The following is a 24,556-nucleotide window of genomic DNA, read 5'->3' on the forward strand; positions in this document are numbered from 1 at the left end:
CCGAGGAGGCCAGGAGGAGGAGGAAGAGAAAGCTGGAGGCGGGGAGGACGAGAGGGAAGGAGGGAGAAGAGGGATAGCTTGCTGCTCTTGGATCAAGAAGAGGCAGTGGCGACAGTAGACAAGAGGACTTGGGTGTTGGGGGTTTTTTGGGGGGGGAGTTTTTTTCCCTCCCCAGTGGTCACTAGCAGGGTTTGCCATTGATGGCACTGCGCAGTGGGACAGGTTGGTTTGGCCAGGTCTTGCGCAGAGTGTCCGGGCTCCCCGGCACCTGGTCCCGGCGCTCCAGCAGCCTCCTGTGCCTCTCTTCCTCCCAGGAGTCTGAGGCTCGGCCGCGCCAGCAGCAGCAGCAGCAACAACAGCAGCAGCAGCAGCAACAGCCGCCGCAGCAGCAGCCGCCACCGCGGCGGCGGCGGCATCAGCAGTTACCGCAGCTCCAGCTCCAGCCCTATCCCCTCCACCTCCACCACCCGCGCCGTAGCAGCGGTGGCAGCAGCAGCAGCAGTAGCAGCGTCGGCGGAGGCTACCTCCCCTACCCCCCGCCCCTTGGGCAGCCGCCCCACTGCTGCTTACAACTTCCCAGTGGAGGAGGAGGAGGTGGAGGAGGAGGAGGTGGTGGGGGAGGACGGGGAGGAGGAGGAGGCGGCGGCAGGAGAGCAGGAGGCGGTGGCTGCTGCGCGCTGCAGTCGGACCGCCGGGCGGCCGGGGGACATGCACCCCGTGCCGGCCCCTTGCTGGCGGCCATGAAGCGGCAGAACGTGCGGACCCTGTCCCTCATCATCTGCACCTTCACTTACCTCCTTGTGGGCGCCGCTGTCTTCGACGCCCTGGAGTCCGACCACGAGATGCGCGAAGAGGAGAAACTCAAAGCCGAGGAAATCCGGATTAAGGGAAAGTACAACATCACTAGCGAGGACTACCTCCAGCTGGAGCTGGTCATCATGCAGTCCGAGCCCCACCGCGCTGGGGTCCAGTGGAAATTCGCCGGATCCTTCTACTTCGCGATCACGGTGATCACCACGATAGGTAAGAGCCGGACTGGGCTGGGCTGGACAGAGCTGGGCAGAGCTGACTTTAGCCTACGAACTAGCTTCCACCACTTTGACCCTCATTCCAGGGACAAGGATCCGAAGAGTTCAAGGAAGGGAGAAGGGTGGTGGAAGAATGCAGAGAGCTACGAAGGTGATGCCTTCCGAGTGCAAAGGGTTAAGATGATATTAAGGCACCTCTCACCCTTGTACCTTCACCCTTCCCACCTAAAGCCCGAGTGGTCCGCTACTGGATCTATCTCTGTATACTCTTTGAGAGCTCTTCTACTTCTTACCACTGCCCCTTCCTCACCTTTTTTTTTGGGGGGGGTGGGGTGGGGTAGGATGAGGGTCAGGGGTGGACCTGAGGGTCTCTGTGTAGCTGTGCTTTGAACTCCTGGAACGGAGAGTTGCTGCGGGGATGAGGAGCCGAAGCTCACTTTTGCGAGAGTCAGAAGCTAAGAATAAACCTGTTTTAGATGTTCCCTCCCTTCCTGCTTCCCCCACCCCCACCCCACCCCCAGCAGTGGGGTTAGGATGTCGGGATGTAGTCTATTCCATCGTGTTACCTACTACTGATGACTGGGTGCTTCTGGGTGAGAGTTTCAGGATCTTCCTTGGCTTCTTTCCTGCTGGCGACAAGAAACTGGTGTCAAGGTGCCTTTTGGGTAGTGGGGAAGCGCTGGGACCTATCCGAGCTCTTAACAGGTGCCTGTGTGTCTCTCCCCCCACCCCTTGCCTTCCCTTTATTAATCCCTATCCTTGTCCCTCTTCTGTTTTACTCTGGTCCCCCCCGCCCCCCGCCCCGGAGTTTCGGTAGCTGGAAGCAATAGGGAGCTGGGGAGAGGTTAGAATGTTCAGGGTCTTAAGTGTGTGTTCTTTGCCTGAAAAACAGAGTGAGGGACCCAAAGTCAGGCACAAGTTTTCCTGCGTTTGTCTGAAAAGGACTCAATGAATGGCTGTTGTATTATGGTGGCCAAGTGCTGGGGTGACACTCCCTCCCCCTCCCCCAGTCTATGTAATTCTGGTTGGCAGAGTTGAGGATGAGAACAATTTCTTAGGGGGGAAAAAGAATGGCCAGCATGCTTCTAACTGTAAAAGTAGTAGGTCATTCCATAAACCGTCTGGGAGACAACGGGGGCGTTTGTCTCTGTGCCATGCAGAAGCCTTGGAGGTCCGGGCTGCCTATACATCCTCTCTGTGTAAATGTAGCTGCGTGACAAAAGTCAACGACAGTGATTCTGGTACTTCTTTGTAATCTTACTGTAAACGGATGCTCTCATGGAGAAGGCTAGTGTTTCTTTCTGAGAGCACTCTCTGCCACCGCAAGCTCGAGGATCCGCGGAGATGTGAGAAGGTCATTTTTATCCCAGTAGACAGTGGAGAGTGCATCGTATTGGAAAGGACAGGAGACTGGTTCCCTGTTGTTAATAGAGACAGACAATATCTTTCTACCATTCAGAACTTGTTACCACACATCCACACTTACCACCTGAAGATATTGCTGATTTGCAACCCAATGTGGAACATCTTTTGACCTGTGGGGGAAAAAAAAGAAAGGTGTTTTCTCAAACGCAAAGTTCTAAGCTGTGCTGGGGGCCACTAGAGTCTTTTTTACTCCCTCTAATTTCTGAGGAAAAGAACTCTTGCTTCTTATGCTTCCCCTTCCATCTCCTTCCTTCCCACTGTCATTCGTTCTTTCTCCCCTTTCGTTCCTCCTCAAATTCTTCCTCTCCTCTTTCCTTCCTTACTTCACCCTTTTCTTTTTTTCTCCTTCTCTCTCACGGTACTACTTCTGCTTCTTCTTTCTCTACAGCCTGATTATTGTTTTCATTTTTCTCCTTGGGATTTTTCCTTGTCTGGAGAGATCTGCATGAATAAAACCAGAATTTCTCAATGTGCCATCTGGGATGGGAAGCACACAATGACTTTTATTTCCCATGAGGTTGAAAAAGAGTTGAAGAGAATTCACTTTGTAAGAACTTTTAAAATTCAGTGGTTCAGTTTTGACTGTTTTAAAAGAGAAATTCTAAGTTGTAGCATATAAATTACCTTCAATCTAGTCTACTGTGCTTTTTTTTGCCACAGACTAAATAATTAGAGTGATGTCCAAACTGTATTTTTAGTTACAAAGAACAGCCAGTCATCACTGAATTTGCTACCTTCAAACTTCATCAGACCTGCCCCAGAGCAAGCAACCTGGAGTGAACATATATATTTATTTACATTTGGGGAGTGCCTCTAAAATTGAATTGTGTAGGGGTTAGAGGTGGTGTAGGAAGAGATTCTATGAGAAAGCTTTTGTTTTAGACAACTGGAAATACTATAAGTTTGTTGGTAAAAAATGAAGGATTTGAATGATAATGGGTTTGTACAAGACTGAGAAAAGGGATTCCCACCCTCCCTCCCCCCACCTGGAAAATGAAATTGTCTGTCCTTTAATGTCTCAATATTGTTGATGTAAAAGTTTTTATTGCTACATATTTCTTTTCAAGGTAGAGATGAGCTGCTATGCATCAGCAGGACTCAGGCCTCTTAAGGGTTAACATTCCTTAGGATGGAAATATGATTGAAACTATAGTAATAGAGTAGATAGAAGCAGAAGAAGCTTTAAGGAGCCCACCCTGAGGACTTACATCTGAGCCCAGGAATCCCCTCTTCATGCCCTTCTCTTCCTTCCTCCCTAACAAGTCTGTAAGCCATAATAGGAGTGGTCTTTCTGATCTCCTAGGTTCATGTGGATTCCTATAGCTCTCCTGACCCCCCTCCCTTCAGGTGAGAAACGAGAGTCTTGGTTCTTAGAGACAGAATTATTCTTTATTTTTATCCTTTCTGACTCTAAATTTTCCACCTCTTTCTGCCTGATACTAGTTTCCCCTTCAAAGACCTGGCAAAGTCTTGTGGTATTAAAGGGAGAAGAGATCATTTACAGATACTGGGCATAACAAGGTCTAACCCCCCTCAATTTATTTCATGAAGTTATTCTTGAAGATCAGATGCATGCATTGTTTTACAAAAGAATATGGATGTGGGTTTTTTATGCACATACTATTTCTTCTCAAGTATAGCTTCCCTCCAGAAAATTTTAAATTTTCATTTAAAAGGGGGTACTTTAGTTTTAGTAGATCTGGAGTGGAAGACCTGGGTTCAAGTCCCATTTCTGACTTGGCTATTTACTACCTGTGTGGCCTTGCTCAAAGCACATCACCTCTCTTAGTCTCACTTTTCTCATCTGTAAAATCAGGGGTTGGGCTATGTGGCAAAAGTCCCTCCAAGGTTTAAATTATATGAAATTTATTTCTTTTTTGGGAAAGAAGGAAATACAAGAAAATTAGGATAGAAAGGGTAAGTAGAAGTTGGCATGTTTTTTTTTTCTATGAGGATTTAGCATAAGTGGTCAAATTTACAGGAAACAAAACATTGTCCTATTTTAGTTCTGTTTGTTTTCTTCTTTTTTAATATAAATGCTAATTAAGGTAGTCCCAGGCCTTGAACAAAACCACCCCAAAGCTGTGTCCTCTAAGGGATTGTTTTGTATTGGGCAATGATATTAACCAGCCAGGTTAATCTTTCCCTGTGTTCTCGTTTTTAATCTAACCTCCAGACATTTCCCATGCTTGCTACATTTTCCCTCCAAAGTCTCAGAAGGAGGATTCCAAAAGCATATTGCTTTTTCCATCTGTTAATGAAGAGGTCCTTCCCCAATGCAATTATTAGATAGCTTTGTAATGTGACTTTAAAAAATATTACTGCCATTTCATCTTGGATTATGGGCTGTATTTCCATAAAACAGGTTGTTGTTGCTTCTGGAATATCACATCAATCCTGACCTAGATTTCAGAGGAGTTCTACTAATGAGAGGTAGTCCCAGGCCTTGAACAAAACCACCCCAAAGCTGTGTCCTCTACAACGTAGTAGAAAAATTGATAGATAGGGAGTCAGGGGCAGAATCAAGAAAGAAACAAGATCTCTAAGCTAGTTTTATGACTGCAAGAAACTTTACCCAGCTTTGGACTAGGTGGTTTCTGAGGTCCTAGAGTTCCTTCTATCCTTAATATCCTACCTTCCAACACTCTATGTTCCAAGATTCCTTTAACATTGTATGTTCTAACATTTTATATTCTAAGGTCATTTCCAGCTCTGACATTCTGTGATCTAGGTTTTAACACTCTTTATTCTAAGGTTCCCTCGAAGAGTCTGTATTCTAACATTTTATCTTTTAAGGTTCCTCCCAGGTAGATCTTTGCATGTTCTATGTTCTAGGATTCAATATTCTCTGGCCCCTTACAGTTTTAACACCCCATGAATATAGTTATGATTACAATGATAATAACAAAAGACCAAACTCACAACCCAAAGTACCCATTAAGGTTTTATATTATAGCCATTTCTGTGAGAAGAAAACATTTTAGTTTTAAACTTTTAAGACTTCAGAAATCTTGGGTGTTTCTATTTTAAGTTATGCAATCTTTAATATACAGCTGTTGTGTTTTCTTAGCTAGAACTATAGTATGGCATTACTTAGGAACAAACAAACAAGCAAAGATACTCACCCATTCTTATACAAGTTAGGTTCATTGCTTTGGGGTCTTATTTTAAAATTTAAACTGTGTGTTTGTGAGTGTCTGACTTTTGGAGCAAGCCCTCGTTTTGTGGTGCTGTAAGGGACAGCTCCCCGTAGCAAACTCCCGCAGTATATGCCTTGGGCCAAATTTTTATTCCACAGTGGGAGGCATGGTAGATTCTCACTGTGTTTACAATTAGAGAACAACAGATTTTTCTTAAACCAGTGTTTGTATGATTTATTATTCTTAGAACTTAAGTTCTAGGGAGTTGTTGGGATTACTAACAATCCTAGTATTTTTGAGATGAGATGATTTCCTCCATCCCTCCACCTTTTTGTTTGGGACTCAGAAATGAGTGACTGATTTCCTCCTCTTCCTCCCTTCCCTTCCAACTTGCCTCGTTCTATGTCAGTGAATTACAGCATTTGAAGAAATCAGATTGCTGTAAAGGGAATGGAAGACATAGATTTTTAAAACTCTCTACCAAAAAGAATGGAGACTTTCCTATATAGAGAAGACCATAGAATACTATCTGGAAAAGGTCTTAAAGACTATATAATCTAGTCACCTCCCTGAAATCACACTCACATCTGGACGGGGTCTCAGAAAGTATCTAGTTGAAAGCATATTTAGATAGAAATCTCTGTCACAACTTCTGACAAGTCATCTGGCCATAAGATGTGGTCTCCACTGCTGAGGCCACTCACAGTATTTGGGAGTAGCTTTAATTTTGAGGAAGATTTTACTTGTGAGGGTACAAATTTTCCTCTCTACAACTTATACTCATTGCTCCTACTTCTGCCCTTGAGACCAAGTAGAAGAAGTCTAATTCCTTTTCCTTGTGAAAACTCTTCAGACACTTGAAGACATCTATCATGTCTCCTTTACATATTCCTTTCTCTAGGCTTAGCATCCCCCTTTCTTTTAGCCAATGTCTATATGACATGGTCTCTAGTCTTCTCACTATCCTGGTCATGCTCTTCTGGTCTCACTCTATTTTGTCATTTGGCAGGCGAGGCTCAGAGAGCCAAAGCTATGAGCATAAGTGATTTAGTGGCAAAACCTAAATTTGAACTATGGTCCATGACTTCTCAGTACTTTTTCCATTTTGCCATGATTCCTTCCATATACCCTTCATTCTACTGTTTAACACTTGATTTCCATAGCATCCAGTACCTCTGTTTGACATGGCTAATCCTGGAATGAAGGGGAAAGATCCCTGCTTTTAGAAACATATTAAGGCTCCCCCATAAAGCAGTGGCATCTACCTTTTCAAAGAAACATTGCTTTCCAAACACATATATCCCTTTCTCTTTTTTTCCTCCCCTATTGGAGACTTGAGGAGGAATTTTTAATAAGGGTTACTAGATTTAGAGAACTGGGCTTCAAATGACCAGATCTGCTATTTGCTATCACTGTGACTTTGTGCAAATCACTTTCCTTCTTTGGGATTCAGTTGCCTTGTAAAATGAAGGAGTTGAATTGGATGACCTCTAAATCCCTTTCCCTTTAAGAACTTTGAATCCACAACTTTTGGCCTTTCTGGTTGCTTCCAATGGAATAATCTCTGATGGAGTTTAATTCATAAATCTCTATTAGGTTTAAGACATTGTTTGTAGAAGTTCCATCCTCTGATGCTGAAGGAGGAGATGAATTGAGGCAAAGGGTTTGAAACAATATAGAGACAGGTAGGCAGAGAAACACTTAACACTAGTAACCCATTCTCTGCATCTTTACCTATTGCTCTCATTGCTCAGGTGGGTGACTCTTTCCAGAGCCACCAATGACTTTGTGGAATCTTCCATCTTTTTTTATTCGCTTTGTTGGCTTTTTGAAATCATTACTTAGACTCGATAAGTCTAAAGTGATAATACTTGTAAAGTGCTTAGCACACAGCCTGGCACATAGTAGGTGCTTAATAAATGCTTATTTCCTTCATTCCTTCATTTCTTCATTCCTTCATTCCTTTGTTCCTTCATTCCTTCTTTCTTTCCTTCCTTCTTTCCTCCTTTCCTTCCTTTCTTTCAGAAGGAATGGTGAACTGGAAGGCTGCAGACCTGGTTCTATTCCTGTACTGCCACTAACTCAATATGTGACTTTAAGCAATAATGATGATGATGATGATGGTAGAACAACTGATTCACATTGAAGTGGAGGCTTACACTTCATAATATCCCTGAAAGGCTGGTTAGTAATAATAATAGTTAGCATCTATATAGCACCTTAAAGTTTGTAAAACACTTTACATATCTACTCATTTGATCCTTACAATAATCCTGGTAGATACTGTCATTAACCACCGCCACCCCCCTCCCTCCATTTTTTTTTGGGAGGGGGGAAGGCAGGGCAATTGGGGTTAAGTGTGTCAGGTGTCTGAGGTCAGATTTGAACTCAGGTCCTCCTGACTCTGGGGCAGTGTTCTCACTGCACCACCTAGCTCCCCTCTCCCTCCCCACCCCACCCCCATTTTTACAGATGAGGAGGCTGAGGGACTTGTCTACAGGTAATATAAATAGCAGATTCTCTAACTCCAAATTCCACCCTCTTTCTACCATGCCCTGGTAATAGTAAGTGTCCAAGTCAGAGCTCAATCAGAGGTCTTCTGACCTAAAGTCCTGGGTTCAATCCATTTTCATTTCCTCCTCTGCAAAATGAGTGGGTTTGATGAGATGATATCAAAGGCCATTTCAGCTCTAAAATCTTACAATCTGATCCAATCTACCTTGTAAACTGTGATGCTCTCAACCTTCACCTTCAATGTTAGACAAATTAACCTAGTGTTCCTAGCAACTTAGAAGTATATCTTCATGGAATGAGCCAGGTTGGGTGCAGGAAATAACTCTTAATTTTATTTATTTATTTTCTTCGAAGTAGCCATTGACACTGTAAAAACGTACTCTCAGCATGGGTATTATCTTCAGTGGTTTCCATCTCTTTGTGACTCTGGGGTTTTCTTGGTAAAGATACTGGAGTGGTTTGCAATTTCCTGGAGGTGGAAACAGTGTTAAGTGACTTGCTCAGGGTCACACAGCTAGTTAGTGTCTAAGGCTGAATTCCAACTCAGTTCTATCCTGACTCCAGGCCTGGTAGTTTATCCACTGTGACACCTGTCTGCCACTTACTAAGGGTACCTCTCCTCATCCTTTGGTCTTTTATGGCTGATAGTAAGACTTAATTTAACATCCTAGTATTCTAGTAAACACTGAATATTTATGGAGCCTCATGTAGGACTGAGGTGCATTTATTATTTCTGATTGTAAGCAACAGAAGCAAGGGGAATGCATTTATTTACAACAAAAGGAGATCCCGAAGGGGTGGGTTTTGAGGCATGTTCTGAAATCAGATGGAACCCAGGAGTCAGAAACATGACCCCACCCTTGGCCACAGCCTCTGAGATTCCAGAGTCAAATGAAGGATTACAGATTTAGATCTGGAGGGGACCTGAGAGCTCATGTAACATAACCTCTCATTTTATAGATAATAGCTAGCATTTCTAATTGTTTCAAGGTTTACAAAGTGCTTTCCATATATCACCTCTTTTGTGCCTCACAACAATTTTGTGATGGAGGTGCTATTATTATTATCCCTGTTTTACAGATGGGGAAACTGAGGCTGAGAGAATTTAAGTGACCAGCATCACACAACTAGTAAGTCTGTTGAACTCAGCTCTCCCTGACTCCAGACCCAGGGCTGTATCCACTGTGACACTTAGTTGCAAGTGTCCACTGTATCACAAGTAACAGACACATAGAATGTTGCAGCTGGAAGGGACCTTAAAACAAAGGAGTATAGAGCCAGAAAGGGTCTTAGTTTGCTGCCTTTTTAAAATGATTGGGCTGGACCAGCTGCTATTTTGTGCTCAGAATGGGGAAATGACTTGCCTATGATCATATGAGTAGTAAGCCCCAGAGCTGGGCTTCAAATCCAGGTCATCTGCTTATAGAGCCAGTTCTCTTTTCCTCTTGAGAATACTCCTATAGAATGTTGAAATTGAAAGTAACCTTAGAGATCATCCAGGCTAAGAGAAGTGGGCCAACTCACATAAAGTCCTGCAGTTGGAAAATGGTGCAAGCAGAAGACCTGAGTTCATGTCTCGCTCCATGTCCCAAATTATTAATGTGTGATTTCTACCAATGATGTCCACATGAGCTAAGGATAAGGATGTCTTGTAGATAGAAAGGGGCAGAATGAATGGAGCTTACCACCTGCCTCTGTGATGATTTAATGAGAGCTCATGTCAATATAGTCTGTTGCAGTTTGCTAAGCAATTTCCTCCTCATATCTCTATGGCTCAGGCAGTGGAAGTAGGATTGACCACGGTTTATTTGAGGAACTTGAGGCACATTGAAGCAAACTTTTCACCATATTCAGGCAGACTCCCTAAATTGTTTTGTCCTGAGAGGTGATGGAATGTTTGCTGGGAAATTTTATTGTAAATGAAAAGCAGCAGGTTTGGAAATCTTCCCTTCATCCTCATACCCCACTCTGGGTTGTCGAGTCAGTTATGGATGATATTTACTGATAGATGCTAATTTTTTAGCCCTGACTTGAAATGAAACACGATAAATTAGTGTCATGTCTCCTAAAAGGCTTTCAGGGTTAAGTACAAAATGGTCATATACAATGGGGCAGGTAGGAGGCACAGTGGATAGAGTGCCAAGTGGGGAATCAGGAAGACTCATCTTCCCGAGTTCAAATCTGACCTCATTAGCTTGCTAGCTGTGTGGTCCTGGGCAAGTCACTTAACCCCGTTTGCCTTAGTTTTCTCATTTCAGAAATAAACTGGAGAAGGAAATGGCAAACCGCTCCAGTATCTTTGCCAAGAAAGCCCTAAATGGTGTCAGGAAGAGTCAGACATGACTGAAATGAGTAAACAACCATGGATATATTTAGTATATTGGGGAAAGCCCTGGGATGGGAACCAGGAGGCCTGAGCTTGAGTCTTTGTTCTGCTACTCACTAGCTATGTGACCTTGGATAAGTCTAGTCTCCTCTATAAAATGGGGAAAACAATGCTTACATTTCCTCCCTCATAAGGTTATAGGGAAATCACCCCCAAATTTGTAAAGTATTGCCTTCCATGTCTTCCTAATGGGTCTGAATATTGGCCACTCTGGGTAGCAGATTTGGGAAAACAGTGTGGCAATTGTTTTTTTTTTCTTCCTGTTTATCTCTGTGTATATTTTTTCTTTAAAAATGATCTTTTCTTGGAAAAGTGTAGCCTTTATCCAGGGGAAATTAGTATAGTAAATATAAGTACTTTTTAATTTTTTAAGCAACAATAAAATATGATCTGATTTCAGCTACTTAAGATATTCACAGAGAGCCAGCTTGAGACTTTTGCATTTCAAAGAAATCCAGATTTTAATAGGGGGCTCTTGAAGACATTAATGGCCTCAAGACCAGCACCAATGGTGGAGCTACAGGCATGTGAGTGGAAGTTAAAATTCTGAATGAATTTTAACTGGTCCCTAGCAAACCCAGCTTCACGTGGGAGAAATGATCTCAGAATCTCAGCCTCCAAATGACCTTGCAGATAACTGGTTCTGTGACTTTTCCTTGTCTATGCCTATTCTATTGTGGCCTAGAGTTAGCTTAGCAGCTTTAGAATCCTAGTATTTCATGGCTTCGTGGGACTTAGAGGAAGCTGTTGTGTGGTGGAAAGATGATTGGATCCCAAGGCAGTAGGTATGACGCTTAGAATAGTCAGCTGGCCTCCTTTACTCTTGGGTCTCTCCCCACTCTGGTCTACGCACCACTCAGCTGTGAAACTGATCATCTTAAAGAACGACACCCCTCCCACACACCCATACCCAATATACTCTAAGATCAAGTGATACTGGTCTCCTTTTTGTTGTTGTGGGGACAGCTAGATGAAGCAGTGGATGGAGTGCAGGACCTGGAATCAGGAAGAACTGAGTTCCAATCCAGCTTCAGATACTAGCTGTGTGACCCTGGGCAAGTCACATAATCCCCTTTGCCTTTGTTTCCTCATCTGTCAAATGAGCTGGAGAAAGAAATGGCAAACCACTCCAGTATCTTTGCCAAGAAAACCCCAAATAGTGTCACAGAGAGTTGGATATGACTGAACAGCAACAATTTTTTGACTTTTAATGCTATTTACCACCTAGACCCTTCCTATCTTTTCACTCTTCTTACTTCTGACCCTTGCAGATTCCCAATATATTCTGAGGTCAAGTGATACTGGTTTCCTTGCTGCTCCTTGGATAGGATACTCTATCTTTCAGCTCCAGGCATTTTCACTCATTGTCTCCCAAGCCTGGAACTCTCTCTCTCACCTCATCTTTGCTTCTAGGGTTTCTTTCATTTCTCCGTTAAAGTGCCACTTTCTGCAAGAAGTCTTCCCTGGTCCTTCTTTATCTTAGAGCCTTCTCTCTGAGATTACTCATAACTTATCCTGTATGTATCTTGTTTGTCCATAGTCAGTTCTGAAGTCCTTGAGAGCTGAACTAGGATTGTTGGTTTTGTTTTTACATTTCTTTGTATATCTGGTGCTTCGCACAGTGCCTGGCAAGCAGTAGGTGCTTTTATAAGTGTTAGTTGATGTACTGGTTTTTGGTCCTGCTTCTGTTGATTACTACCTATATAACCTTGGACAAAGTCTATCTTTTTTTTTTTTAGAGGCAATCAGGGTTAAGTGATTTGCCAAGGGTCATACATCTTGTAAGTGTCTGAGGCTGGATTTGAACTGAGGTCCTCATAACTCTAGGGTCTGTGCTCTCTCCACTGTGTCACTGTGTTAGCTGCCCCAAAGTCTATCTTATATGAAATGAATTCTGATAGTAAGATAGGTTATAAACTTATCTTATCATGAGAGAGAAAGAGAGAGAGAGAGAGAGAGAGAGAGAGAGAGAGAGAGAGAGAGAGAGAGAGAGAGATTTAACTTCTCCTTGAACAGTTCCACTGATGGGGAATTCTTTGCCTTAGAAGGTAGATGATAAGCTGAAATCCCCTTCTCTATGACTTGTCCTCATTGGTTCAAGTTCTACTCTCTGGAGCCACAAATTCTGTGTAAAGCACAAATTCTTTACAACCAAGGGACCTCATATATCATATATCTCCATTATGTCTAGAAATCAGGGGTGGGAAACCTTCGGCCTTGAGGCTACATGTGGCCCTCTAGGTCCTCAAGGGTAGCCCTTTGACTGAATCCAAATTTGACAAAGCAAACCCCCTCAATAAAAGGATTTGTTCTGTAAAACTTGAACTCAGTCAAAAGGCTGTGCCCGAGGACCTAGAAGACCACATGTGGCCTCAAGGCCACAGGTTCCCCACCCCTGGTATATCTTTCCCTTCTCAAATTTCCCAGACCACTTTGCCTGGATTTATGTCATGTACCTATCTCACTTCACCTGGAATCATACTTAGTATCTGAGAATTAGAGCTGGAAGGAATCTTACAGGTTCTTCTATTCCAACCCTTTCATTTTGAAAACTAGGAAACTTAGGACCAGGGAGGTTATGCAACTTGTTAAAGGCCATACAGGAAGTAATTGTCAGAGGTGAGATTTTAACCCAGATCCCCTGTCTCCAGAACCACTGTTCTTTCCATTATATACCACTTGAAGTGACTTGACCAGAGTTTACACAATTAGTAAATAGCTAAATTGGGATTTGAACTCAGATCCTTTCTGGCTTTAAATCCAGTACTCTTTCTAATATATTTTTTATTTCCCCTATTTGCAAGCACTTCTTTCCCTTGTTAGAGAGTAAGCTTCTTGGAAGCAGGGCTTTAGAAATATTTATATTTACATTCCCATTGCCTAGCAATGCTGTCTGTTTGGTAGGTGATTAAAAAAAAATTGAGATTGTTTCTTGAAATAGTAGGGACTTACACACACATTATCTATCTATCTATCTATCTATCTATCTATCTATCTATCTATCCATCTATACATCCATCCATCCATCCATCTATCTATTTATTACCTATCTAAATGAGTTAAATTATATCCTTTTAAATATATGAAGACAGTAATCATGCCCCCCACCAAATTTTCTTTAACAACTCTCCAGTCTTTTCCATGAGGAAAGGGAATAAGCATTTATATAGCACCTGGTACATGTCAGGCACTGCCCTAAGAGTTTTACAAATATTATCTCAAATGACCCTCACAATAAGTGTACAAGTTCAATGCTGTTATTTTTCCCATTTAACAGTCAAAGAAACTGAGGCAAATGGAAGTTAAGTGACTTACTCAGGGTCATAAGCTAGTAAGTATCTCAGGCTAGATTTGAACTCAGGTCTTCCTGACTCCAGGCATGGTGCTCTATCCACTGTATCATCTAGCTGCCTCTGAGTTGGGGAGGTAAGAGTTTAAAACTGACCTTCACCACTCACTAAGAGGGTGACCCTAGCCAAGTTACTTCAACTCTCCAGTCCTTAGTTTATTCATTTATAGAATGAAGGAGCTGGACTCCATGATCTGCATAGCTTTTCATATCTGGGCATCTACAAAAATTAGCATGTTATGATGTCTACCTGCGTATCTATAGCACTATAACAATAACATGACTAGGAGCTACTGTGGCTGTATAAGACCAACAACAGCCAGCACACAGAAGGACTGCTAATGCAGGCTCTTTGATCTGCTTTTCAAAGGAAAGCAACTTTGAGGGAGGGGTTAACAATCTCAGTTTAATCAGACATACATATATCATTCACTTAGTTCAGGGGGAAAAGATCAGCCCCCTGAACTTCAAGGCAAATCCAAACAGAAACTACAAACATCAACAGACAGACCTTGTCTGATTCAAATCACAATTCATAGTTACCAGAGAAGTACCAACATCTGTGTGGGTTATCAAAGCTGGTGGGGAGGGGCGATATTTCAACAGCTTGCCCAGAGTCTCATCACCCATACTCTTTCAATGAGTGTACTCCGAAAAACAAACCACCAAACTTAGATCTTATATACCTGTCTCAGGGCCCTGGGGCACTTGATTACCTCAATGCCAAGAAGCACACAAACAAAGAACAGTGAAAAGTCCCATTTAGGGTGTGGGAAAGTTAGTTAATCCCTAGTACCACCATACTAATCAATGACTGCCAATTCTCAGTGCTGAGAATCACTCCAAGGCAAAAGATCCCACTTTACCTGCCCCATTCAAACAAAGGCCAGAATCATTAAGGGCACTTAAGAGAAGAATAGCAAAAAGCCCTAGCCTGATTACCACAAGAAGTGGTGGTGGTTATTCAAGGTTGACACTTGTCATTTGGTCAGGTGTGACATATTTTTGCTGGATCTTCCTTGAACCAACTAGGGATGATAATCCAGGATCTTTAAAATTATAATTAATTTTCCTTTTTATTATTCTGAACTTGAGAAACATCAGTAAACAAAAACATTTCCACATACAAAGAATATAGAAAAAGAGGATTATATGTGAAACTGTGAATCTCTATTTCACTTATCTTTTCCCCATCACAGGGGTTAGGAGCATGGCACCCCCCCCCATCTGGAAAATTTGCATAAAAGATTTTGCCTCTCCCTTCATACCAGAGGAGAACTCTAAATTTTTCTTTTTCTTTTGTGGGGTATTTACAATATATCATTGTAAAATTTGGGTTAAGTATTTGGTCATAGCTTCTGTGTTATCTGCTGGCCTTCACCGGTCATCTGCAGCTTTTGCAAAATATCCCCCCCTCCTCCTCAGCCAATTCCCATTTAATTTCTTATGCTGACTCATGATATATCAAAACCTATATGGGGAGCATCAAGTTGTGGAAGGGATAGTAACTGTACATACAACTTGCTTTATGCTAAATTTAATACAATAGTTTACACACTACCCTGTTGGTCTATACCCCTTCTGAACTTTCTTTAGCTCCCTTTTGTGTACTTTGAAATGTTTTGAGGTCACTTCTTTCTTTACTTCTTTATTTTCTGCCAACCATCACTCTTACTAACGCTCTCTCTCCCTACCCACCAAAAATAAAGCCCTCCTTTGTAATAAATCTAGTCAAGCAAAGCACATCCACACACTGGTCATGCCTAACAGTGTCTGCCTCATTTGGCACCTCCAGTCCTTTACCAAGAAGCAGCCCAGAGACTTTTAAGGTGATGAATGCTGGCTTAACATTACCTCTAAACAAAAATTCTTAAAGGAAGATGAGTTAGTCACCAGTCTGGGGAAATGGAGATTTCTCACTACCAAGGCTCACAGGTGTGATTTTAATACCCAAGGCTACTTATCTTTTTTGTCAGACCAGGTAGATGTTTCTGTCTCATGCTACAATGAGACACTCTATGATAATGTGGCTATTGGACCTTTATCATCTCTACAGAGGTGCTTAGTTAAAACATACCCATACACCCACACCCAAGCACCCACACCCACACCCACACCTGGAAGCTGAGTACAGTAGAGGGAACCTTGGGACTTCAGAGCTGGAGGAAAAATGGGAAGAGAGGACAAATAATTTTATTTAATTTTATTTAATTTTTTGAAAAAAAAATTCACTTTTATTCTGAACTTAAGACACCAAATAAAATGGGCATTTCCATTCCATGGGCAGCTAAGGTGGTGCAGTGGATAGAATACTGGTCTGGAATCAGGAAGACTTGAATTCAAATCTGGCCCTTGACATTTCCTAGCTATGTGACCCTGGGAAAGTCCCTTAATCTCTCGTTGCTTTAATTGCCTCATCTGCAAAATGGGAATAATAATAACATCCCCTTTCAAGAGTTGTGGGGATCAAATGAGATAATATTCATGAAGTGCTTAGCATGGTGCCCGGCACAGAGTAGGAGCTCAATAAACACATTTCCTTCCTTCCATGTGCAGAGAAAAGAGGATTGTACACAAAACTGTGTGTCTCTAATTAACATATAGCTTCCTTTTCTTTTAAGATACATAATAAATTTAACTCAAGCTTTCAAAGCTGTCCTATTTGTCTGTTATTCTTTCTGTCCTTCTGTTCTTTTCTCTGCTTAAAAGAAAGGATGCCTCAATGACCTGTTCTCTCTTTTTTCTACTCTAGCCCTAAGCCCCTCCCCTTATTTTCCGCATATTAGGAAAAAAAGAAAAAGAAAAACAAGGTTCTTTTAACAAATATACATAGTTAAGCAAGATGAATTCTCACGTTAGCCAAGTCTCCAAATGCTGGTCTCATTCTGTATCTCAAGTCCATTGCTTCCCTGTTAAGTGATGGATGACATGCTTTGTCATCGCTCCTTTGGGCTCATACTTGATGATGGCACTGATCAGAGTTCTCAAATCTTTTAAAATATTTTTTCTTTATAAAATTATCATTATTGTAGGAATTATTGTGGTGGGTCTGCTCACTCTCTCTTGTATCAGTTCATCCAAGTCTTGCCAGAGACCAAAGATTTTAGAGCTGGAGGAGACCTTAGATATTGTCTAGTCCAAACTCCTCAATTTACAGGTTAGGAAATCAAGGCTCTTTGTGGCAGCATGATATGTCCAAGTTCGCACAGTGGATTAGTGGCTCTCTACTGCCCTTAGGATAAAATAGAGAGCCCTTAGCTTCTGATGACTGCCACAATCTGGCTCCAGCCTACTTTCCCAGATTTATTGCACATTACTTCCCTTCCCACACTCTTTATTTCAGGCAGACTAGCCAATTTGCTATTTCCCAAATCCATAATTTCATTTCTGTCCTCTATGCTTTATGTAGGCTGTGTTCCCTGCCAGAGATACCTTCCCTAAATCTTGTATCACATCTAGTACCTGGTACAGTTCTCTTTACACAGTGAGTACTTAATACATATTGGTCAATGAATGACAATGGCCTCATATACAACCACAGGAGAACAAACTTCACCTCTATTCTTTGTAGGGTGATATATCTAATGCTGTGTGCACTGGCGGGCATCTATGTAGCTCGGTACTGAAAATGAGATCCCTATCACTAAAACAGAATCTCAGAAACTCCAAGGAATATGATATGAGACATTGCAACAGATATATGTTAAGAAAAAGAAATAAGTCCAAGGGATTCCACAAGGGACTTGTGAACAAAAGTTCACAATAGTCATAATGAGTCTGGTTCAAAGCCATAATGAGCATGCATTCAAGGTGCTGATAAATAAGGATCTGTCTGTGCCTTCAGAGGGATTGTGGTCTAGTGGGGCTAGGGTGGGTAAGGCATGTATGCAGGGCTCAAGAATGCAAGATATAATATGATAGGTTAATTTAATGGAGTTCATTTAATGGAATGCATGCCCCTCCCCCCTTTCTCAAATCTTCCTTGATTTTCTTAGTTGATTTTCCTTCCCTTCATCTCTTAACGCTTTAAACCCATTTTACTCACTTAGCATCTTCTAATTTTTTTATTGCATTTTTTACCCATGAAGCACTAGGTTATAATATCCTTGAGTGTGGGGAACATTACAGAAATATTTTGTTTTTATATCACCTTCATTTCCCAATGTTCCTTCCTTGCCTCACCCGGAGGGCTGCCCCTTATAACAAAGAATAAAACATATAAAAATGAAAGAGGGGTGAAAATGAGTTCAGCAAAACTAACCAAATCATTAGTCAAGTTCAATGTAATATGTGGTGTCTTATACATCTTAGCTCCTCCCCCCCATCCCTCCTGCTAAGAAGGGAAGGAGGTTCATGTACAGCTTCTTCAAAGCCAAGTTGGGTCATTACATTTATACAGTACTTCACTTTGCATCAGTTTGTAGAAGTCTTTTCCTGTTTCTCTGTAGTCTTCATATTCATCATTTCTCATAGCACAGTATTATTCTATTACATTCATGTATCGTATATGAACAATTTGTTTAGTTATTATCTAGTGAATGGTCATCTACTTTTGTTTCCGGTTTTTTGGTACTTAAAAATACTACTGTGTAGTACTAGAAAAATCAGGAGACCCCTGAGAAACCCCGGTTTGCATGATAAGGAATGGACCTAGACTTTCTGGCATTTAGCAGATATCCCTGAGGCTCCGTGACTCCACCAAGGAATGTCAATAAGATTATCCCACTTAACGATAACCTGTCAGAATCTTTTGATCAGTCAGGACCTTTGCTCCTGTTCCCCCCACCTGGTGACCTGGCCTGTAGGTTCCAGGAGATAATTAACCACTGTACCCCCGTATGTCCTATATAAGCCATACCTTCGCCCCAACACAGGGCCATTTGATCTGGGTAGCATACCCCTAATGGCCGCCGGCTAATAAATTCTCCATTTAAAACTTATACTCTGTGGCGTGTCTCACTCGCTTCTCATACAACTGTATACATTTTTTTTTGTTTATGGGACACTTACAACATATACACGTGCAAACACACACACAGACACATACATAAAACTTGGATGTCCTTGATGCATATGTCCAGTAGTGGGATCTCTGGGTCAAAGGTTATGGCCATTTTGGTTACTCTTTAATTATAATTACAGTAATTAAGTTTAGTTCAGAGCAGAGCAGACATGCAAGGGGAGAGGGCAAAAAAGTATGATTACTGTTTTTTTTTAGGCACTAGAGGTTAAGTGACTTGCCCAGGGTCAAACAGCTAATAAGTGTCTAAGGTCACATTTGAACTCAGGTCTTCCTGACTTCAGGGCTGGTGCTCTATCCACTGATACCATCTAGCTGCCCCTATGATTAATGTTTTAAAGGATTTGAAGTGCTGAGGGATCTGGTGTACTCTGCTTAGTCCCAAAGAGCAGAATTAGGATTAATAAATTGTTGAGAAATTTTTAGGTTGATTTTAGGAGAAACTTTCAAATAATGACAGCTACCCCAAAGTGGAATGGGCTCGTTTAAGAGATCATAGCTCATCTTTCCAGTGGCCATAATGTAGTTGAGGGTTTGGGTGTTCACTTGGCAGATTAAATGAGATAAAGCATTTATTAAGTTCTTATTATATTTCAGACATGGTGCTAACCCTGGGAATATAAATACAAGAAAAAAGAAAGACAGTCCCTGGCATCATGGAGATTGCATGCTAATGGGGGAAGGCAATGCATAAAAGGGAGTTGGAAAGCAGGGGGTGGGGAATGTATCCAAGCACAGGGCAGGCAGAGAAAATAGTTCAGGGAGCCAGAATCTGAGCCAGGTTGGAAGTGAGCATGGGCCAGCGAGTATTCCTCAGATGGAGGTTCCCAAACAAACTCATCAGTCAGAGGAGGAGGGTGCAGCGTATGGAGAAAGGTCTAACATCTAAGCTAACACCCTTGGAAGTGCCCTTCCTAAGGGCATCTGTAGCATTTGTTTGGGGAATCGGATTCATTGATTCAAATTGTTGAATCCTAAGATGGAAAGTGCAGCCAACCTTCCTTCCTTCTTTCCTTCCTTCCTTCTCTTTCCTTCCTTCCTTCCTTCCTTCCTTCCTTCCTTCCTTCCTTCCTTCCTTCCTTCCTTCCTTCCTTCCTTCCTTCTTTCCTTCTTTCCTTCCTTCTTTCCTTCTGTACCTCCAGTGGTGAGAGCTTTCAAAAGGGAGCCTTTTCTGTTATGGGACAGCTTTAATGGCAAGAAAGTTCTTGCTTATGTAAAACTCAAGTTGGTTCTCTTATACCCTCCTACCTATTTTACACTTAGAGAGTAGATTTCTTCTGTACTACTCCAATTTGACGGCCCCCCAGATATTTATAGTTGCAATGGATTTTGAGCTGGCAGGGGCCATACAGCACATAACTGGTGTGATGTTGAGAAAATAGATTCACTGTTAAGCTATCATACTCTACATAGCAGATCCGGGATTTTAATCCACCTTGCCTTACTTCCCTCTTTAGTAACTGATCCTTAGAGCTAGAAAGCAGCCTTGAGATAATTTTGTCCAATCTCCTCCTTATTTGACAGTTATGGAAACTGAGGCTGGAGAGGTGACTATGTCCTGGGATCGTCCAGTAAGTGAGCATTAGAGATGGGATGAGGAAGGAACAACCTGGGCCTCTTGACTTCTAGACTAGAGCTCTATCCATTTCTCTATTCCACACAGAATTTTCCCCAACAAAAAGACTTTATTTCTTGGTCTTGGACAACATATGGTAAATTCTCTGCTGTTCGGCACAATTGGGAATAGAGGTGTTCAGGTTAATAAAATATTCTGGCCAGTAGGGAGATGGCATCTATATGAATATGACTTGCCAATTTTCAAAGAAATAGAATACAGCGGAACACATATCACACGAAAACCATATGGAATATAACTTGACCTCTTTCTGGGGAGATGGTGTATTGTAATATAGAAGAGGAAAGAACTGATCTGCAGAGAGCTGAGGCTGAAGTTAAACTACACAACCTCTGACATCCCTTCTAAATGAAAGATGACAGGAACACCAGACTTGGAGTCAGAAGTCTTGCATTCAAATCCTGGCTCTCTCACTTCTTACCTACTATGTGTCAGGCATTGCGCTAAGTGCTTTACAATTATTATCTTATTTGATCCTCACAGCAGCTCTGGGTGGGAGATCCTATTATTATGATATTCATTTTACAGATGAGAAAACTGAGGCAAATCCAGGTTAAATGACGAGCTCAGGATCACACAGCTAGTAAGCGTCTGATGCTGGATTTGAACTCAGGTCTTCCTGACTCTGGGTCCAAGATTCTATCTATTGTGCCATCTAGCTGCCTCTAAGTTATAGAGGTGGGACTTTAAATCCGGCCTCAGATATTTACTACTTGGCCAAGTCACTTCAACTCTCTCATTCTCAACTTGTTGTTGCTGTTCAGTTGTGTTCAACTCTGTGACCCCGTGGACTATATTGTCCGTGGGGTTTTCTTGGCAAAGATACTGGAGTGGTTTGCCATTTCCTTCTCCAGTGGATTAAAACAAACAGAGGTTAAGTGACTTGCCCAGGGTTGCACATCTAGGAAGTATCTAAAGCTGGATTTGAACTCAGGTCTTCCTGATTTCAGGCCTGGTGCTTTATCCACAGAACCACCAGGTCTCTGTTTATCTATTTATAAAATAAAGGAGCTGAACTTCATGATCTGCCAGGCCTTTTATAGGTGGGAGTCTGCAAAAACTTGGATCCCATGATTCTAATTGAGTTCTAGTTCTAGCCCCATGCCTAGCTGTGGGAAAATCACTTTTGCCTCCATGGGCCTCAGTTTCCTCATTTGTTAAAAAGAAGCTATTAGACTGGATGATCTTCAAGGTCCCCTCCAGGTCTAATATTCTATAGCCTAGGTCTTGTGTGTGTGTGTGTGTGTGTGTGTGTGTGTGTGTATCCTGGACTACTTTGACAGTTTGGTGAAGCCCATAGACTCCTCAGAATAATGCCTTTAAATGCATAAAATAAAATATGTAGTATCACAAAGGAAACCAATCATATTGAAATACAGTTATTGAAATACTAACAACAGTAACACAAGTTCACAGATCTCTGATTAAGAACCCCTGGTCTACCGGGTGGGAGAGGAGTTAGCATGTGGTCACTTGGACTGAGGAAAACTTTACTTTAAATCCTGTCTTGCCAACTTACTAACTGTGTGATGCTGGTTAATCACTTAACATTTATCAGCCTTGGTTTCCTTATCTGTGAAATGGGGATAATCGTAGCATCTACCTCCCAGAGTTGTTTTGAGGATAAAGTGAGATATTTGTAAAGTGTTATAATCAGTGCCATACAAATGCTAGCTATTATTATTAACAAAATGGTGAGGATAACAGCGCTTACCTCACAGTTGTTGAGATAATGAAGTAATGTGTGTAAAGGACTTTGAATGGCTGTGTTAAATGCTTACTATGTGCCAGGGACTGTGCCAAATGCCAGTGGTGCAGAAACCAAAGAAGACAGTTCTTGCCCTCAAGGAGTTTACTTTCCAATGGGGGAAGATCATGTCTAAGGAGAAGCTCAAAAGGAAAGGTTGGGGTTACACTTGGGCATCAGGGTGCCATATAGATGTCAGAGCTGGTCAGGCAGGCACTAAACATTCATTAAGCACCTACTAAGTTGCCCGCACTATGCTAAGTGCTGAGGACACCAAAAAAAAAATAAAAAGCAAAAGATAGTCCCTGCTCTTGTTCAGTTGTGTCCAACGCTTCGTGACCCCATTTGGGGTTTTCTCCAGCTCATTTTGCAGGGGAGGAAACTGAGGCAAACAGGGTGAAGTGACTTGCCCAGGGTCATACAGCTAGTAAGTGTCTGAGGACAGATTTGAACTCAAGAAGGTGGGTCTTTCTGACTCCAGAACTCAGTACTCTAGCCACTGTGCCACTTAGCTGCCCAAAAACAAATGGTCAGTCAGTTACTAAACATTTATTAAGTATCTATTATGTTACAGGCACTGTGCTAAGTGCTGGGGACACCAAGAAAAGGCAATGGACAATGTTCTGGAGGAGCTCACAATCTAGTGGGGAGGGCCCTCAGACATAAAGCATAGAGAACTAACATTCCTGGTTCTATTGGGAATCAGAAGTCACTGCAGGGTCTCAGGGTTCCTCAGGGTCATCATCACTAATATCAGTTAGATTATATCATGGATAAACTAGGAAGATTAGTTCTGTATTGCAAGAAAGGTGTTTTATAAACCTTAAACTGCTAGTGAAGTTATTATGATAGAGTACAACATGCAGCCTCGGTGATATAAGGGATCACCCTGATGCTCTGACTTTTAGGAGCATATGTACATATTTATATATTTTATTGCTATGTTTCATTTTTACATTGCCTAGATTTCCCCAATATTCCTCCTCGCTCCTTCCCTCCCTCCCTGGGAGCCATCCCTTATGACAATATTTGTTTTTTGTTTTAATGAGGAAGAAAAGAAAAAAATTGCACCAAAACTGATTAGCATCATGCATATAACACCAGATTTTCCCATTCCACACCCTTTGACCCACATGTCTGTAAAGGAGCAGGGGGAGGTGCTTGAGGTGAATTCTTATAGCTCTTCCTTGGGGGCTAAGCTTGCTCTTTATAGTTCCACAATCTTCAGATTCAATTATGTTATGGCGATTGTTTGTTCCATTTACATTTTTGCTATCATTGTATATGTAATTTTCCCAGGTCTGCTTAATTCACTTTGCATCAGTTCATAGAAATCTTTCCATGCTTCTCTGTATTCATCATGCATGTCCTTATAGCACAGTAATGTTCCATTATAATCATGAATTTGTTTAGCCATTCTCCAATTGGTGGGCTCCCATTTTCTTTCCAGTTCTTTAGAGTTTTTATTCTTAAGGAGATTGGGTAAGGGGAGAGGGGGAAGCCATGTATAGAAATGAGTGCAATACAAAATACAGTGTGATAGAAGCAAATAGAGGATGGGGCAGAGTTCCATTGAACAGAAGACTTGATAAACTGCTTTCCCATATATTTGTTTCCACCAGGTGGCAAAACATTATCAGTGAGAGTTCTATTGCATTGTTAAATCCTGTCGAAGAGCAGAATATATTTTCTGTTGGACAGAGCTTATGAGTTTGCTACTTAGACCATGAATCCCTTTCATAATTTCCCCAATAAATGGTCATCCAGACTCTGCTGGAATGTCTCTAGTCATGGAGAACTCACTATTTTACGGCACTCCTTTCCAGTTTGAGATAGCTCTTATTATTAGGAAGTTCTATGTACGAGGTAGATAAAGCATTTATCAGGTGCTTACTATGGTGCCAGACACTGCATTGAACCCTGGGAATATTAAATAGAAATCCACCCAGAACCAGTCTGCCCCCTCTTAAACATAAAAGCTCTTCAGATATTTGATGTCAAAGATTGTGTCTCTGCTTTACCAGGGCTGAAAATCAGAGGGTGGCAATTTTCTGCTTATCACAAATCAGTAGTGCCAGAAAAAATCAGAATGATAGGCCACCTGACATATAAATACAGGAAGTTAAAAACCTCTAGGGTTTCCCTGGAGATATGGGTGATAGAAAGAAGACCACTGCACTTGAAACCTTGTAGTCTAACTCATAGTCCTAGTTCTGCTGCTTACTTGCTGAGTGAACTGGGGCAAGCCACTTTGCTTCTCTGATTCTCAGTTTTCTCAGCTCTAAAATGGGGATAATTACACTTCTGTCTA

The 24,556-nt window shown here is 41.9% G+C and overlaps 1 protein-coding gene across 1 annotated transcript in view; it reads left to right on the top strand.

Moving 5' to 3' along the window:
• The first annotated feature begins 200 nt into the window (after positions 1 to 200).
• The window catches only part of KCNK9 (potassium two pore domain channel subfamily K member 9), a 191,909-nt gene continuing 167,553 nt past the window's right edge, over positions 201 to 24,556 (top strand). Inside the window, exon 1 of the mRNA XM_036742294.1 lies at positions 201 to 1,023. Within this exon, the coding sequence (XP_036598189.1) occupies positions 201 to 1,023 (823 nt within the window). The remainder of the gene's footprint in view (positions 1,024 to 24,556) is intronic.

The sequence above is a fragment of the Trichosurus vulpecula genome, chromosome 1 (assembly GCF_011100635.1).
Source record: "Trichosurus vulpecula isolate mTriVul1 chromosome 1, mTriVul1.pri, whole genome shotgun sequence".
NCBI lineage: Eukaryota > Metazoa > Chordata > Mammalia > Diprotodontia > Phalangeridae > Trichosurus > Trichosurus vulpecula.